General features: G+C 42.9%; 1 gene segment (V, D, J or C); it reads right to left on the minus strand.

Moving 5' to 3' along the window:
* Nucleotides 1-18,314, minus strand: part of LOC120990446 — a 224,337-nt gene that overhangs the window by 3,518 nt on the left and 202,505 nt on the right. The window contains 1 exon segment of the V gene segment in view: nt 483-517. Within this exon segment, the coding sequence occupies nt 483-517 (35 nt within the window).

The raw sequence follows: 18,314 nt of genomic DNA on the forward strand, positions 1-18,314 counted from the left end.
GCGAAATGCTACTTACGTGGCATAAACCCTAATAATTGGATTATGTGTCATTTTGAAGAAAATGTAGTTAATTATATAAAAAAAAAAAAAAAGTGGTAACATTGTTCAAAAACTTATACTACACTAAGTATAATGATCAGATTGTACTGTTTTTGAAGTGTTTTTTTTTTAACCTGGTCCTTATGAAGTGTTTTTGTACCTGGTCCTTTTTTCAGCTTACGTTTTAATTGCAAATTTATTTTCTGAAAAAAGCGAACTACACTACTTCTTCTCTACTCATTGTACAATAACTTACAATTTACAGTAATTACTTATTTAGAATTTTTATGACCAATTTGATGTAGTGTTTTCTAAATAACTCAAATGAAGCAAAAATACAAAAAAAATCTAAAAACAAATTATATAGAAAACCATATTTTGCTGTGGAAAAAAGTTGTATGCCTTAATATTACCCATACAAACATGTCTAAAAGTGTACTTACGTTTAATCTCTACAGTAGTTTTCTTGCCAAAAGTGTACCACTGTAGAGATTGCCTCTAGACTCATCTTACAAAAATCTACAGTGATGTGAGGGAAGTTTCAGGTCTGATTATAAGTAGCTTACATCATATAACTTTTTTCTAAATGTAGTGTGTTCTCTTACAATTTGTAATGTTAAAATTAAACCCTAATGAATGAATGTAATAAAACCAAAAATGTAAAAAGATATACAAAAACCTATTGTGCTGCAGGCAAGGTCTTATGCCTTAAATGTTATCTACAGGTAGTGGCAGCAATTTTTTTTTGTATGTAAGAATTTTAATTTTAAGACCAATTACTCAGATTTACTCAAGGTCTAGTAAAATATTCACATTTTACAGATATGAAATAAAAGGTTTTACAAATACAAAATACATTAAAAAAAACTTCATGGAAACATTTCTAACAGCATACTTACGTTTAATCTCTACAGTCGTTTTTTTGCCAAAAGTGAACCACAGTAGATACTTCCCCTATGCTCATTGTACAAAAACCTATAGTGATGTGGGTGAATTTTCATGTCTGATTGTAAGTAGCTTATATTATGTAACTTTTTTGCTTGCTATAGTATTTTTTTAAATTATTTTTAATGTTAAAATTAAACCTTAACGAATGAATGTAATAAAAGCAAAAATAAAAAAAAGATATACAAAAATTTATTCTGCTACAGGCAAGGTCTTGTACTTTTTTGTTATTTTTCTGGTTATACGAATTTCAAATTTCAAAGACAAATTACCTAGATTCACTCAAGGCCTGGTAAAATAATCAATACATTTTACACATGAAAATAGAATCAAGGGGGAAAAAAAAGCTAAGAAGCATTTCTATGGTCTGGTAAAATATTCACATTTTACACAAGCAAAAATATTCTACAAAAACAAGACATTAAAAAAGCAAAAATTCATACCAAACAAGAAAAAAAAGATGTGGGTGAAGTTTTGTGTCTGATTGTAAGTAGCTTATATCATGTAACTCGAATGCTTTCTATAGTATTTTTTTTTTAAATAATTTTTAATGTTAAAGTTATACCCTAAAGAATGAATGTAAGAAAAAAGCAAAAATTGAAAGATATACAAAAACCTATTCTGCTGCAGGCAAGGTCATATGTGTTAATGTTATCTATAGTTGACAGCAGCAATTTTTTGTGCTTTTCTTGGTATACCATTTTTAATTTTAAGACAATTTACCTAGATTAATTCAAGGCCTGATAAAATAATCACATTTTACACATAAGAACAGAGAAAATTTTTTTAAGAAAAAACATATAAACACTAATATGTATACTAATCAAGGAGAAAAGCGAAGAAACAGTTCTAACAGTGTACTTACGTTTGATCTCTACAGTAGTTTTTTTGCCAAAAGTGTACCACAGTAGATACTTCCCCTATGCTCACCGTACAAAAACCTGTACTGGTGTGGGTGAGGTTTCATGTCCTTTTGTAAGCAGCTTACATCGTGTACCTTTCTTGCTTTGATTAGTATAATATCTTACTGCTTTTTCTTTACAATTATAAGCTAATACCTACAGCATCTACTCAAATATAAATTTACTTTGTTAAAAGTTAAATGACAGAATAACTACATTGTACTTCAAAAATTGTAATTTACTGTAGGGTCCTTTTTTTAAAAAAAAAATCTTGGTAACAACTTTTTGGGAAATTTTAAGAGAATTAAAACTTTGCCAACAACTGGTGGCTGTTGCAATTAGCTATAATCTGACAATGTAGTCAATCATATTCAACAAATATGGACAAGAAGAAACTACATAAGGAGACAAAAAAGAATCACAACAGCAGATACAGAACATAAAAAACTAACATTTCATGTTTTACTTACGTTTAATTTCAACACTGCTTCCAGAGCCGAAAGTCCACCACAGTGATACATCTGTATTATCTGGCTGTACAAAACCATTTCTTCACGGGGGAAGCGTCAGTGTGTTTCGCTTTGCAGTCTTATTTCTGTTTTTAGCTGAGCTTAAAATACTTCAAAATCAGTCACCTGAGGAGAAAAAATGCATCTCATTACTTGAGGTATATAGATAGATGTAGTTCCAAAAAGGGTTTCACTTTTGACTTTTACCTCTGATTAACACAATTTGCGTCCCACACCCTCTACCACTCAACCATTATTAACCCCTAAACCTCTCTATTCTTCTCTACCTCCTTCTGCCCTGACATTAGTTTATCTATGGAACACCCCATTGTGGAATTCAATGATTGTGCATTACCTTGACAACATCTTTATGGGAAATGTAGTAATATAATTTCAAAAGACTAATGTAACCCCCATTTCCCGAAACAGGAGAAACAGTACAATATTGTTTTCTCCAAGCAAAGCAGCAATTTGAGTGCAGAAAGCTGCTCGCATTCAACAGGAGATTCTCCCCGTACAGTAAAAGGATATTTTTAGGGATGAGCGGACCCATGGTTGTTTGGGTTCAACAGCTTCAGCCGAACTTTGGTTCAAAGTTCGGTTCGGGGACTCTAACTTGACCCCGACCCCAGAGAAGTCAATGGGGACCCAAACTTTGGTGCTGTAAAATAGCTGTAAAATAGTCATAGCAGGGGCTAGAGGGCTGAAAAAGAATGCAAAATGGAGGTAAGAGCAGGCCAATTGCCATGCAAACAAATGTGGAAAGGGGAATGACTTAAAATAACATAGAATAGAAAAAAATAATAATAATCTTAAACCAGGAGGAAGAGGTGCAAGTGGAGTATGAGGTTGAGGAGGCGGTGGATGTGGCAGTGTAGGTGGAAGAGGCGGAGGAGGTAGAAAACACTGTTTTTGTGTTTTGTTTTGCATTTTTTTTCTTTCATTTTTATATATTTTTTCATATAATACGGCCAGTATACTAGTCTACTCAGCCCAAGGTACGGACAAGTCCTGTGGGATCCATGCCTGGTTCATTTTAATGAACGTGAGCTTATCCACATTGACTGTGGACAGGCGGATGTGCCTGTCCATGATCTCACCCCCTGCCAATACGTTTGATGCAGTGCAGGCCAGCACCTCGAAGGCGTAAAGGGCAAGCACAGGCCATCTGCCCAATTTGGAGACCCATCAGTCAAGTTGGTAGTAGTAGCAACAGAGGAACAGCGGTAGATACAGCAGGATCAAGTTCAGAAGAACAATAACCAGCGGGGGTCAGGTGCAAGAGGCTGGGCTATAAAGAGGAAGTAGCAGGTGCAAGGAATCACAGAGATTAACAAGGCAAGGCTGGAACAAGGTAGATCAAAGAGTTCAGTAGAAGGAAAAGTCCAGAAGGGTTGGTAGTCTAGTGGCTAGAGCTACTGCCTGGGACATGGCCGGTCACGGGGTCGAATCCCGACAGTACTCCCCCCCCCTCCAAGGTGACCTCCGGGCACCGCAGATGACGGTTTATCGGGATGTCTCTGGTGGAAAGCTTTTACCAGTCTGGGGGCATGGACATTTCCCTCCGGCTCCCAGGAGTTATCCTCGGGGGAATAGCCCTTCCACCCAACTAAATACTGCAGCCTTCCACGGTGGAGTCTGGAGTCAAGGATCCTGGTCCCAGTGTATTCCTCCTGGTCTTGTACTCTTACCGGAGGAGGAGGAGGGGGTGGCGGCCTGGGAAGGTGTTCTCAACATGTGGTTTCAGGAGAGAGTAGTGGAAAACCGGATGGAGTCGGAAGGCGACTTCGTTGATTCGAGCCGTGATCCGGAAAGGACCCATGTATTTTTGGCCCAACTTCCGGGAGGGAACCTTTGGGCTTAGGTTTCTGGTGGAGAGCCACACCTTGTCTCCTACCTGGCATTCCGGAGCAGGTTTGCGGCGTTTATCCGCTGCCTGCTTGAAGAGGCTCTGGGCTCGATGTAGATTGTCCCGAATATTTTCCTGTGCCTGTTGTAGACTTGCAAGACGTTCGGCAATGGCTGGGACTGTGGTGGAAATGGGCAAGTGAGGGATGAAGGTTGGGTGTAGGCCGGTGTTAGCGTAGAACGGGCTGTATTGGGTAGAACTGTGCTCCGCATTGTTATAGGCGAACTCGGCCGTAGAGAGGTGGTCCAGCCAGTCGTCTTGCAGATGGGTGACGAAACAGCACAAATACTGCTCGAGGATTTGATTCGTTCTCTCGGTCTGCCCATTGGATTGGGGGTGGAACGCAGAAGACAGGTTCACCTTGATCCCAAGGGCTTGACAGAAGTCTCTCCAGAACCTGGAAGTGAACTGTACTCCCCAATCCGAAACCACATCGTCCGGGGCCCCATGTAGCCTAAAAACCTCTCGGAGTACGAGATCGGACGTCTGTTTGGCGGTGGGTAGGCCCTTGCAGGGGATGAAGTGGGCCATTTTGGTGAGACGGTCGACAACGACCAGGACGGTGTTCATGCCCTTGGAGGGAGGAAGGTCCACAATAAAGTCCATGGAGATTGAACCCAAGCGGGAAGTCTGTTCAAATTCACACTTCTCCATTTTAATATAGAGAGACTGTTCACAGAGTTTCTGTAGCACCCTGCGGACATGCCCACGATGTTGTTCAAGGTCTTCTGAGAAAATCAAAATATCGTCCAGATATGCTACCACAAATTGGTCAAGTATGTCCCTGAGGATGTCGTTGATAAAATGTTGGAAGGTAGCAGGGGCATTGCAGAGGCCGAAAGGCATGACCAGATACTCGAAGTGACCGTAGCGGGTCCGGAAGGCGGTTTTCCAATCGTCCCCCGGGCGAATTCGGACCAGGTTGTAGGCTCCTCGGAGATAGAGCTTAGTGAAGACTTTTGCTGCCCGAAGTCTCTCGAGGAGTTCAGAAATCAGGGGGAGAGGGTACCGGTTCTTCACAGAAACGTTGTTGAGCTTTCGATAATCTATGCAAGGGTGTAGAGAAGAGTCTTTTTTCTCCACGAAGAAGAAGAAGCTTTTTCAAGGCTGCTATTTCAAGTGCTGATCTACAAGTGCATTGGAGATAGACAGTAGACTAACTTAGTCTAACTCAGAGTTTTTTCACTGTAGCAGAACTTCAGTGGTGTTTCTGGTGGATACTCAGACACTGTGTTTCAAAAGAGCAGAACTTCAGTGGTGTTTCTGGTGGATACTCAGACACTGTGTTTCAAAAGAGCAGAACTTCAGTGGTGTTTCTGGTGGATACTCAGACACTGTGTTTCAAAAGAGGCTGCTATTTCAAGTGCTGATCTACAAGTGCACTGGAGATATTCAGGAGATACTCAGGAGGTAATCTGGAGGTGGATACAATCTAAACAAGTAAGAGTTGTTTGTTTAAAATCTTTCCCCTCTTTACAATGGCAGACCTGGTTCTGTGCATGACTTGTTGTGCTTTTATTTCAGGTTCCACTCTTCAGAGGTTTGGATACTGTCTGATCTGTAGATAGCTCTCCACAATGGAGCAGGAAATACCTTTTTGAAATATGAGATTTGTAAATTAACCATTAAACAAACTCAGGCTGAGAACATTGCAATGCCACTGCCACAGAGTCCCCTTGGAAATGGAAGATGGGTTACTGTAGGTTCTGGTAGACTGAGAGTTGTGAATAGAAGACATGTCCCACAGTCTGTGGCTCTCCATAATTCATTTGCAGCACTTTCAGAGTGCAAGAGCAACATGGAGGATGGCTCAAGCACAGTGAGTGAGAAACAATCATCTCCCATGCCTAAAGTATGTAAGACTGCAGCCAAAGACAAAAAGGAGAAGGTGAGGATTGATAGTAAGCAGCTGTTGGTGGGCGATTCCATCATAAGAGGTGTGAAGTTTGAGGAGAATGGTGCTGTGAGATGTCTCCCTAGTGCTACCGCTAGCAGGGATAGATGACGGATCCTTAATATTGTTAGGCAAGCAAATCAGGAAAGGGAAGTGGATGTTATTGTCCATCTTGGGACAAACGATCTGGCTTGCAATGAGGTTTCAAAGGTGAAAGAAGCTTTTCACACACTTGGAAAGGATATACGGAAGGTTGCATCAACTGTTTAATTCTCTGCAGTTGTGCCTGTGCATAACCTTCAGCATGACAGAAAGATGCGCATTAATGAATTCAATGTATGGCTTGGTGAATGGTGTCTGAACCAAGGGTTTGGCTTTGTGTCTCATGTTAGCTCTTGTTGGAATGGAAAAGAACTGTACAAGAAAAATGGTTTGCATCTTTCTCTCAAGGGAACGAATGTTCTCGGTGAACAGTTCCAAGTATTTGCTAAGGAGCATTTAAACTAGGAAAGGGGGGCAAAAGAGTGATAATCCAGCAGTCCAACTGCCCCCCGGAACAATGCCAGAAGATGCCAGTAGCACAAAGGTTAAGAAATTACAAGCTCAGATTTTTGTCTACAAATGCTCGCAGTTTAGGGAATAAGATCAATGAACTTGAGGCTATAATGGCATCTGAGAATATAGATGTAGTGGCTGTTACTGAGACGTGGTTCAAGGGGAGTAATGACTGGGATATATCAATACCAGGGTTCTCTCTATACAGGAAAGACAGAGAAGGCAAGAAGTTGGGAGGGGTGGCCCTGTATGTGAAAGATAGCATAAAATCTAATTTGATACAAGTTAGCGAGAACAATTTAGAGTCAGTTTGGGTTACCTTGCAGCTTGATAATCATAAGGTAACTCGTGTAGGTGTGATATATAGACCACCTAGCCAAGTCAAAGAATTAGATGATCTACTAGTTGAGGAAATAGCTAAAATGACATTGAAGGGGAAGTTATCATTATGGGAGACTTCAATCTTCCAGATGTAAACTGGAAAACCAAAATAGCTAGTTCTGCCAGGAGTACAGATATTCTAAATTCCCTACTGGGATTATCTCTACAGCAAGTAGTTGAGGAGCCAACCCGGAAGGAGGCCATTTTAGATTTAGTATTCACAAATGGGAATTTGGTATATGATATTATTGTAGGGGAAAGCTTGGGATCTAGGGATCACCAGTCAGTGTGGTTTACTATAAGTACAGTGACTGACTCACACCACACAAAAACAAAAGTTTTAGATTTTAGAAAAACTGACTTTTGTAAAATTAGATTAGTGGTATACGAGTCCCTATCAGATTGGAACAGTTTCATTGGAGTCCAGGAGAAATGGGACTACTTAAAAATGGCACTATTGAAGGCAACAGAAAATTGCATTAGGCTTGTCAGTAAAAGCAAAAAAAGGAAGAGACCACTGTGGTACTCAGCAGAAGTGGCCAAAATCATTAAAAACAAAAATATAGCATTTAGGAATTATAAAAAATAAAAAAAACGAGGATGTCAGGCAAATTTATAAGATTAGGCAGAGAGAGGCCAAACAAGTTATAAGAGCTTCTAAAGCACAGGCAGAAGAGAAATTAGCTCAGTCAGGGAAAAAAGGCGATAAGGCATTCTTCAGATACATAAATGAAAAAAGGAAACTAAAACAAGGAATTACCAAATTAAAAACAAAAGAAGGAAGGTATATGGAAGAAGATAAAGAACTAGCTGTCTGCCTCAATGAATACTTCTGTTCAGTTTTTACAAAGGAAAATGAAGGAAAAGGACCTCAGTTAGGAAAGAAGACTAATGAATCTTTTGATGCATGTGTCTTTACAGTGGAAGAGGTTCTAAGTCAGCTGTCTAAAATTAATACAAATAAGTCACAGGGGCCTGATGGGATACACCCAAAGCTATTAAAAGAGCTCAGCGGTGAACTAGCAAAACCATTAACAGATTTATTTAACCAATCACTGGCAACAGGAGTCGTCCCAGAAGATTGGAAATTAGCAAATGTTGTGCCCATTCACAAGACAGGTAGTAGGGAGGAATCGGGCAACTATAGGCCAGTAAGCCTGACATCAATAGTGGGCAAATTAATGGAAACCATACTTAAGGAGAGGATTGTGGAACATCTAAAATCCCATGGATTGAAAGATGAAAAACAGCATGGGTTTACTTCAGGGAGATCATGTCAAACTAATCTTGCTACTGAGGAAGAGGCAGGTAGCCTCGAAACGCGTCTAGCGGACTACGCAAACTTCCACACCTAGTACTGGTCCGGACCCCAAGTACAAAAGATTTCGTGGACAAAGAAAATTATTCTTTGAAAAAGCTATCTGCCAACATAACCATTTGTTGCGGTATAGGACCTGGACCCATGCTATGCCAAAGTATCACTACGGTATAAGGACCTGTGCAGCACGTGATTGGGCGTTTGCACCAGCTGACCTGATCATCTGATTCATCCACATAGGATCACCTGACCAAACGTACGTCCTCTAAGCTGAGTATCCAGCGTCTAGCGTTCAGCGCTTTGGTGACCTCATCTCTCACCGGATCACCTGACCAAACGTACGTTTTCTAAGCTGAGTATCCAGCGTCTAGCGTCCAGCGCTTTGGTGACCGCATCTCTCACCGGTACGTGATTACTTACCTTGAGCACGTCCTCCAAGCTGCACGCTTGTTACCGACTCAGCATTCAGCGTCCAGAGTCCAGCGCCCTGGTGACCACATTTCTTCACCGCTCCGTGCAAGTAGACCATTTATCAACACCATCGGTACTACTGAGTGGTAAGAGTCTCATGGAGACGATTCTATTTGGCAACCATTAACAGGTGGATCACATCTATCTTTACCTTTGCCAGAGTTTATTTCAGGAGACATTATCTCAGGAGACCATACAACAGTCTGACATTATTCAGAGTGCGGTCTCAAATTGGGACAATTATTTATGTATTTTATTTATTGTTTTATTGCATTGAGTGTTTTATATATATTGGCCTTTTTAACTGTGATATTTCATTATTGAATAAATTTTCCAAGTGTTCCACTATTGTTCCAGAAGGTGGTGTGCCTGCTTTTCTTTACCTATATATTTTCATTCTCAAGTGGGTGAGTGACCCATTAGGCAGTGAACCCACCGCTATCCGTTCATCTGAGTGTTGAGCCTCCCTATTTTGTTACTTTTGCAAACTAATCTTATTGATTTTTTTGATTGGGTGACTAAAATAATAGATGGAGGAGGTGCAGTAGACATCGCTTATCTAGACTTTAGTAAGGCTTTTGATACTGTCCCACATAGAAGGCTTATCAATAAATTGCAGTCTTTGTGCGTGGACTCCCATATTGTTGAATGGATTAGGCAGTGGCTGAGGGACAGGCAACAGAGGGTTGTAGTCAATGGAATATATTCAGACCAAGGTCTTGTTACCAGTGGGGTACCTCAGGGATCTGTTCTGGGACCCATATTGTTTAATATCTTTATCAGCGAAATTGCAGAAGGCCTCGATAGTAAGGTGTGTCTTTTTTGCTGATGACACAAAGATTTGTAACAGGGTTGATGTTCCTGGAGGGACACACCAAATGGAAAAGGATTTAGGAAAACTAGAGGAATGGTCAAAAATCTGGCAACTAAAATTAGATGTTGATAAGTGCAAGATAATGCACCTGGGGCGTAAAAACCCAAGAGCAGAATATAAAATCTGTGATACAGTCCTAACCTCAGTATCTGAGGAAAGGGATTTAGGGATCATTATTTCAGAAGACTTAAAGGTAGGCAGACAATGTAATAGAGCAGCAGGAAATGCTAGCAGAATTCTTGGGTGTATAGGGAGAGGAATTACCAGTAGAAAGAGGGAAGTGCTCATGCCGCTCTACAGAGCACTAGTGAGACCTCATTTGGAGTATTGTGCTCAGTACTGGAGACCATATCTCCAGAAGGATATTGATACTTTGAAGAGAGTTCAGAGAAGAGCTACTAAACTGGTACATGGATTGCAGGATAAAACTTACCAGGAAAGATTAAAGGACCTTAACATGTATAGCTTGGAAGAAAGACGAGACAGAGGGGATATGATAGAAACTTTTAAATACATAAAGGGAATCAACAAGCTAAAAGAGGAGAGAATATTTAAAAGAAGAAAAACTGCTACAAGAGGACATAGTTTTAAATTAGAGGGGCAAAGGTTTAAAAGTAATATCAGGAAGTATTACTTTACTGAGAGAGTAGTGGATGCATGGAATAGCCTTCCTGCAGAAGTGGTAGCTGCAAATACAGTGAAGGAGTTTAAGCATGCATGGGATAGGCATAAGGCCATCCTTCATATAAGATAGGGCCGGGGGCTATCCATAGTATTCAGTATATTGGGCAGACTAGATGGGCCAAATGGTTCTTATCTGCCGACACATTCTATGTTTCTATGTTTCTATGAATGGTCTCCTGATGATCGGGTTTGACGAGGAGTTGAAGGTCAGCAGTCTGGTGCGTAACCGGCCCAGAAGAGAGCAGGGTCCCATCGACGGTTTTCAGATCGATGGGGGCTGCCCTGGTTACCAGTGGTATGTTGTTCTCATGGGCGAAGGTCAAGTCCATGAAATTTCCGCCGGCCCCCGAGCATTGCAGAGCAGGGAAGCTGTCATTCCCCAATGGTGATAAGGATGGATACAATGAAGTGGGACCCGGTACCTGTAGTGTCCATGGTTTCAGAGGCCAAGGGTGAGATTGTGGCCTGTTGTAATTCCCGTAATTTAGTGACAGCGATGGTTCGGCGAGTCTTATTGGGGCACCTAATAGCGAAGTGCCCTGGCTCGCCACAGTAAAGGCAGAGGCCTGCGGCCAGTTGTCTCTCCTTTTCAGCAGCCGATAAAGTCTTGCGCAGTGCGTCGACCTGCATCGGCTCCTTGGGGGGTTGGTGAGCCGGCTGAGTCGTTGGAGTGAAAGGGTACGCGGGCCTGTTATCTAAGGACCAGAGTCTTTCTCTCCTTCTTTCCGTGAGTCTCCGGTCAATACGGATGCACAGTTGGACGAAATCATCCAGATTGTCTGGGGCGTCTACCCTGGCGAGCTTATCCTTTATAAGTTCGGAGAGTCCGCGGCGAAATTGACTTTTCTGGGCAGCTGGGTTCCAGGTGGTGTCCGTGACCCAGCGGCGGAACTCGGAGGTATACTCGGCTACAGAGCATCTTCCCTGCCGTAGACTGTGCAGCCTAGCCTCGGCAGTCGCGCAGCAGTTAGGGTCGTCGAAGACTTGGCTCATGGCTGCGGTGAAATTGTCTAGGTTATTCAATAAGGGACTGTGGGATTCCACATATGGGGATGCCCATGCCAGGGCCTCGTCAGTTAGAAGGTTGATGATAAACAGGACCTTCTTTCTGTCCGAGGAAAAGGAGCCCGGCTGCATCTGAAAGTAGATACGGCACTGGTTGAGGAACCCCTGAAATTGGCGCCGATCGCCGTTAAACTTTGACAGGAGAGGCATGCGGGTGTCTGTGACCACGCCGCGTACGTCCAGTAGTTGACGCTGCAAGTCGATAATTTCCCTCTGTTGGCTCTGGATTGCGCCTTGAAGTTGAGCAATTTCCTTTTGGGCAGTGGCGACAAACTCCTGAAGTTCGGAGACTTGTTTGCGCACGGTGGCCATCGTGGACTCCATTTTAGGGCTGGTTATTCTGTTACTGGTGCTAGCTCACCTGCGTGGGAGGGCACCGGGCAGTGTACCGGGTGGAGTCCAGTAGCGGGAGACTGCAAGGAGAGAGGCGGGGTGGAGGCGTCCAGGTTGACAGCAGAAAGGTAGACGGTAGTAGAGGATCAAGCAAGAGAGTAGTCGGGGACTATTCCGAGGTTGGGAGCAGTTGAGTTGGTAGTAGTAGCAACAGAGGAACAGCGGTAGATACAGCAGGATCAAGTTCAGAAGAACAATACCAGCAGGGGTCAGGTGCAAGAGGCTGGGCTATAAAGAGGAAGTAGCAGGTGCAAGGAATCACAGAGATTAACAAGGCAAGGCTGGAACAAGGTAGATCAAAGAGTTCAGTAGAAGGAAAAGTCCAGAAGGGTTGGTAGTCTAGTGGCTAGAGCTACCACCTGGGACATGGCCAGTCACGAGTTCGAATCCTGACAATAAGTGACTTTAGCGAGTGCACAGGTTGTACAGGGAGAAACAAAATCAACTACATCCTGGTACAACCTTGGCCACCAAAAATGTTGAGACAATATCTTTGAGCTTGGCCTACTACCTGGGTGCTCAGTGAGTGCAGAATTATGATGTTCTTTTAATATTTCAAGGCTTAAATTCAAGGGCACAAACAACTTTCCTGGGGGACAGGAGACCGGGGCGTTCCCTGGAGCCTCCAACACCATCCCCTCCAGGTCTGAGTGTAACGCAGAGACAACCACCCCAACAACCACCTTTTGTAAAATCGGCACCGGATCATCAACATCACTCCCTCCAGGAAAACTTCTGGATACTGCATCAGCTTTGGTATTTTTTAGCCCCAGAAGATAGGTGATAACAAAATTAAGCCTGGTAAAAAACAAAGACCACATAGCTTGTCTAGGGGTAAGACTTTTAGCAGATTTAAGGTATAACAAGTTTTTATGATCCGTAATCACCATGACGGGATGAGCTGCCCCCTCCAAAAAGTGACGCCATTCCTCAAACGCTAATTTAATAGCTAAAGGTTCCCTGTTGCCTATATCATAATTCTTCTCGGCTGCCAACAATTTCTTAGAAAAGAAAGCACAAGGATGCCATTTACTTGGAGACGGATCTTGGGACAGTACAGCCTCCACCTCCGATGCATCAACCTCCACAATAAAAGGTTGAGAAACATCAGGCTGGACCAGTATGGGTGCAGAGGGAAAAGCCAGTTTAGCAGATTCAGACCATTTAAAAAAAATCAGTCCCCTTCTTTGTCATGTCTGTAAGGCCCCTTTCACACGGGTGAGTATTCCGCATGGATGTGATGCGTGAGTTGAACGCATTGCACCCGCACTGAATCCCGACCCATTCATTTCTATGGGGCTGTGCACACGAGCTGTGATTTTCACGTATCACTTGTGCCTTGCGTGAAAATCGCAGCATGCTCCTCTTAATCCACTTGCTCGCGCAGCCCGGCTTCTCTTCTGTCTCCTTCTTTGCTGATTGCAGGAAAAGGACCTGTGGTGACGTCACTCCGGTCATCACATGGTCCGTCACATGATCTTTTACCATGGTGATGGATCATGTGATGGACCATGTGATGACCGGAGTGACGTCACCACAGGTCCTCTTCCTGCAATCAGCAAAGAAGGAGACAGAAGAGAAGCCGTGCTGCGCGAGCAAGTGGATTAGGCTTAATGCACACGGCCGTGTTCCGCGTCCGTGAGAGCGGTCCGTGGTAACCCAGCCTGGATTCCTTCTGACAGCAGGAGCGCACGGCGTCATTGGTTGCTATGACTTTTTTAGTGCGCTTCATGCCGCCGCTGCTGTACAGTGATACACTCGTATGATCTATGAGTTTAATTATGTTTAATTTTTTTTTAACCCCTCCAGCCCTATTTTACTATGCATTCTGTGTTCAGAATGCTATTATTTTCCCTTATAACCATGTTATAAGGGAAAATAATACAATCTACAGAACACCGATCTCAAGGGTACCAAACATGCGCGATTTTTCTCACGCGAGTGCAAAACGCATTACAATGTTTTGCACTCGCGCGGAAAAATCGTGCATGTTCCCGCAACGCACCCGCACCTTTTCCCGCAACGCCCGTGTGAAAGAGGCCTAAGGGGTTTGACAATCGCAGAATAGTTCTGAATGAATTTTCTATAGAAATTGGCAAACCACAAAAAACGCTGCAGAGCTTTTAGGTTCTCAGGAAGATCCCATTCTAGGATCGCGCGGACCTTCTCTAGATCCATACGGAACCCTGAAGCTTATAGCAGATAACCCAGGAATTGTGCCTCCTGTATGGCGAATACACATTTCTCCAATTTAATATATAACTTATTTGTCCGTAAAATCTGCAACACCTGCATGACATGTACCCTGTGTGTCTCCCGATCGGGTGAATAGATCAAAATATCGTCAAGATATATCACCACAAATCTGCCGACAAGATGACAAAAGATATCGTTGACAAAGTGTTGAAAGACAACAGGAGCATTAGCCAGGCCAAATGGCATGACCAGGTTTTCATAATGCCCCTCAGGAGTGTTAAACGCTGTCTTCCACTCATCCCTCTCTTTGATGCGAATCAGATTGTAGGCTCCCCTTAAATCAATTTTGGAAAACCATTTCGCACCCGCAATCTGATTACATTTTGCCTTGAGGTGGGTAGCATCCATGCAAATAATTTGATTTCGCGAATATATAGAACTATATTCAAAATATTCGCGAAATCTCAAAGTTGCGATATTTGAAATAAAAATTTGTTATTTGAATATTCGCGCTCAACACTAGTTTTTGGCCGAACACATTGCTATATTCATGTGCTGGGCCGAGTATAATGGAAGTAAATGGGAGACAACCAGGCCCTCCCTGCTCGGAAGAGAAGAGAGTGTCTGGTTCATAAAACAAGGTTAGAAATTGATGGAAACCCTATAAAAATGGTTTGGAAACAGCATTATAAGGATAGCTGAATGCATCTTAAACTCCTATTACATATGACATACAACACCACACAAAGGCTATCTGACAAAAGCCAATCTATCCATGAAACAGATGACAGCTAGCATACCTTACAAAAGCAGCCTTGTGCACTATGAGATATTCCAAACAGGCTCTCATCTGATGGAAAACCAGTAAAGCTCAAAGTTATTTTGCATCTGTTGGATGGCTTGGGTGGACCTGCACACCTAGATCAGTATCATTAGGGCGACAAAAAGTTTTCCGATTGTCCTAACAAAATATTCAATAACCTTTCTATACAGTTTTGCCATGTAAAAACGAATTTTCATAAACATGGGCTTATGGGAAAGACATGCAAATGAGCAGAATCTGCCTTGTTTTTCAGCTGTCATAAGACTATGAAAACCAATAGATGGCGCTATGGAGTTATGAACAGCACCCTCTATTGGTTTTACAGTCTTATGACAAGTCTAATATTCTTGTCAGAAGACTATGAAACCAATAGAGGGCGCTGTTCATAACTCAATAGCGCCCTCTATTGGTTTCATAGTCTTCTGACAAGAATATTAGACTGTCTTATGACAAGCTTATTAGTGCAGCCTTTTGCATGGAAAATTCGCGATTAGAATATTTGCGATCTACACTAGGATTATATATGACACTGGAAAAGCGGGGTAATAACTTAGTGATAAAATATGACACTAGGAAAGCTGGATAATAACTTGTGATCTACACTGCGTTATTACCCAGCTTTTCAAGTGTCAGATATTATCACTGACTTACTACATAATTATTAAATAATATTCGCTTTATTGCTATATATTTGTTTTTTAGAATATTAAGAATATTCTAAAAAACAAATATAGAGCAATATAGCAAATATGATCTCAGCAAATAGTCTTGTCATAACACTATACAACTAATAGAGGGTGCTGTAATCATGACTCATGAACAGCACCCTCTATCGCTCATCACTATCCATGATATAATATCACGTCTAATATGGCAGGTAACAGACGGGCAGCGCAAAGGGGAGGTAAGGAGAGTACCCTTTCACTAAGGAGAGGGAGGAGGGGTGACCTCTAAATCACCTAGCTATTGGCACCTGGCTACCCTGACATCCCTAGACGGGCTACTCACGCGTACGCCGATCACGTGCCTCGTCCCTGGCTTACCCTGAAATAAGCCCTAGGTAGTGAATAGGGCGGTGGGAGCACTATGCCTCACCACTGACACCTAGGGTAACACCAGAGAAAGGACAAACAACACAAACACCACATACAATCCCCGAAGGGAGACAACAAACAGAAGACAATAACAGGACAAAACCGGATATCCGACAGCAGCAGTTCCAACAGCTTCACAGCAACTCCAACTCCACCAGAGGTCAGAATAGAAGATCTGGAAAGAAGGTCTATATGGGTGGAAGACAATGTGCAGGAACTGGAGGCAATGTCAGGCATCCAATCTACTACCGCCTCTATTTGTTCTGGCCTCACCATTCGTAGAGCGGCATTCGGGCCTACAAAATGACGCAGAATGTCCTGTTGTCTGCGTGCACCAGAGGAAGGTGTTTCATTTGGGTACATAGCTGGCACAGTTCGACAACCTCCTCTCCTTGCAACAGTAGCTCCCCCATCACCAACACCAGCAGCACCATGGCCATGACCCTTATTTGATGCTCTCCTCATTCCTCAAAAATAGAATTATGTCACCCACAGAATTAACAGACTGATTAACTATTGTATTTTCATGTGACCGGTGCAAAGGATTTGTATTTCACCCCAAAAAATGTCTATAGATCACTGACAAAATTAACAGCCAGATTAAGTATTGTATTTCTGTGCCACAGGTGCAAAGTAGGTGTATTTCGCACCAAAAAATGGCTAAAGGTCACCCACAGAGTTAACAGCCAGATGAAAAACCTAACACTGTCCCTCACTGCAGCTGCGTCCCATCTTTACACTAGTCAGAGCAGAATGGTGGCGCAACACGTGATCCGGCATTTTGGACAGCACCCGACGGTTTAGGGAGGGTGATAAGGGACTGGTGGTTCCCCCACCCCTTCCCTGGTTGTTAATAAATAAAGGCCCCCTCCCATAACACTAAATGTTGCCCGACGGGCTGTAAATGGGAATGAGAAGGGTGGGAATTTAGAGAAGGAACAAAAGGGTTAAAGAGGAGTGGCGGAGTGAAGGACAGGAAGGGGAGGTGGCAATGGGAAGGGTTAAATACTTCCTCCATGCTTCTGGCCCTTCCTCTTTACGGCGAAGGCAAGCTGGTCCTGCCCTCCCTCTCTTTTGTGGTATGTTAATGTTTATGATTGGATGGTCATGTTGTTTTTTCTTTCTTTTGAGGTTCCTGGTTATGGATTGGAGTTGGAAGTCACAGCTGGCGGAAAGTTAGACAAAAGGAGCTGGTGATAAAAGATTTGGCGCACGTGCCCCTTGGGGCCCAGGGGTTGGCACACCGCACCGAAGGAATGGTTGGGGGATGAGCTTACTTTTGCCGTTGTAATGTTTAGCTGTGGCCGATCATCACCCAGTAAAACAAGTTGAAGTTATAATACGGTGTCCGTGTCCTTTGGTATAGTAAGGTGGGAGGGGGGCCTGTGGTAGCTGTCTCATCCTAATCCCTGTTCCTGAATACCAGCAGTCATACAGGCGGGGTCACGTGCTGCATATGCCAATCACAGCCATGCCAATACGAGGCATGACTGTGATGGCTTCCAAGTGCCCACAGCTAAAAGCTTGTTGATTGGCATTTTTATTAAAGGGAAATGCTTTTCTATAATTTTTGCAAAGAATTTGCCACAAAATTGTGACAGTATCGATGATAAAATACACTGCTCAAAAAAATAAAGGGAACACCAAAATAACACATCCTAGATCTGAATTAATTAAATATTTTTCTGAAATACTTTGTTCTTTACATAGTTGACTGTGCTGACAACAAAATCACACAAAAGTTAAAAAATGGAAATCAAATTTTTCAACCCATGGAGGTCTGGATTTGGAGTCACACTCAAAATTAAAGTGGAAAAACCCACTACAGGCTGATCCAACTTTGATGTAATGTCCTTAAAACAAGTCAAAATGAGGCTCAGTAGTGTGTGTGGCCTCCACGTGCCTGTAGGACCTCCCTACAACGCCTGTGCATGCTCCTGATGAGGTGGCGGACGGTCTCCTGAGGGATCTCCTCCCAGACCTGGACTAAAGCATCTGCCAACTCCTGGACAGTCTGTGGTGCAACGTGACGTTGGTGGATAGAGCGAGACATGATGTCCCAGATGTGCTCAATTGGATTCAGGTCTGGGGAACGGGCGGGCCAGTCCATAGCATCAATGCCTTCGTCTTGCAGGAACTGCTGACACACTCCAGCCACATGAGGTCTAGAATTGTCTTGCATTAGGAGGAACCCAGGGCCAACCGCACCAGCATATGGTCTCACAAGGGGTCTGAGGATCTCATCTCGGTACCTAATGGCAG

This window comes from Bufo bufo, chromosome 2 (genome assembly GCF_905171765.1).
Source record: "Bufo bufo chromosome 2, aBufBuf1.1, whole genome shotgun sequence".
In the NCBI taxonomy this organism is placed as follows: domain Eukaryota; kingdom Metazoa; phylum Chordata; class Amphibia; order Anura; family Bufonidae; genus Bufo; species Bufo bufo.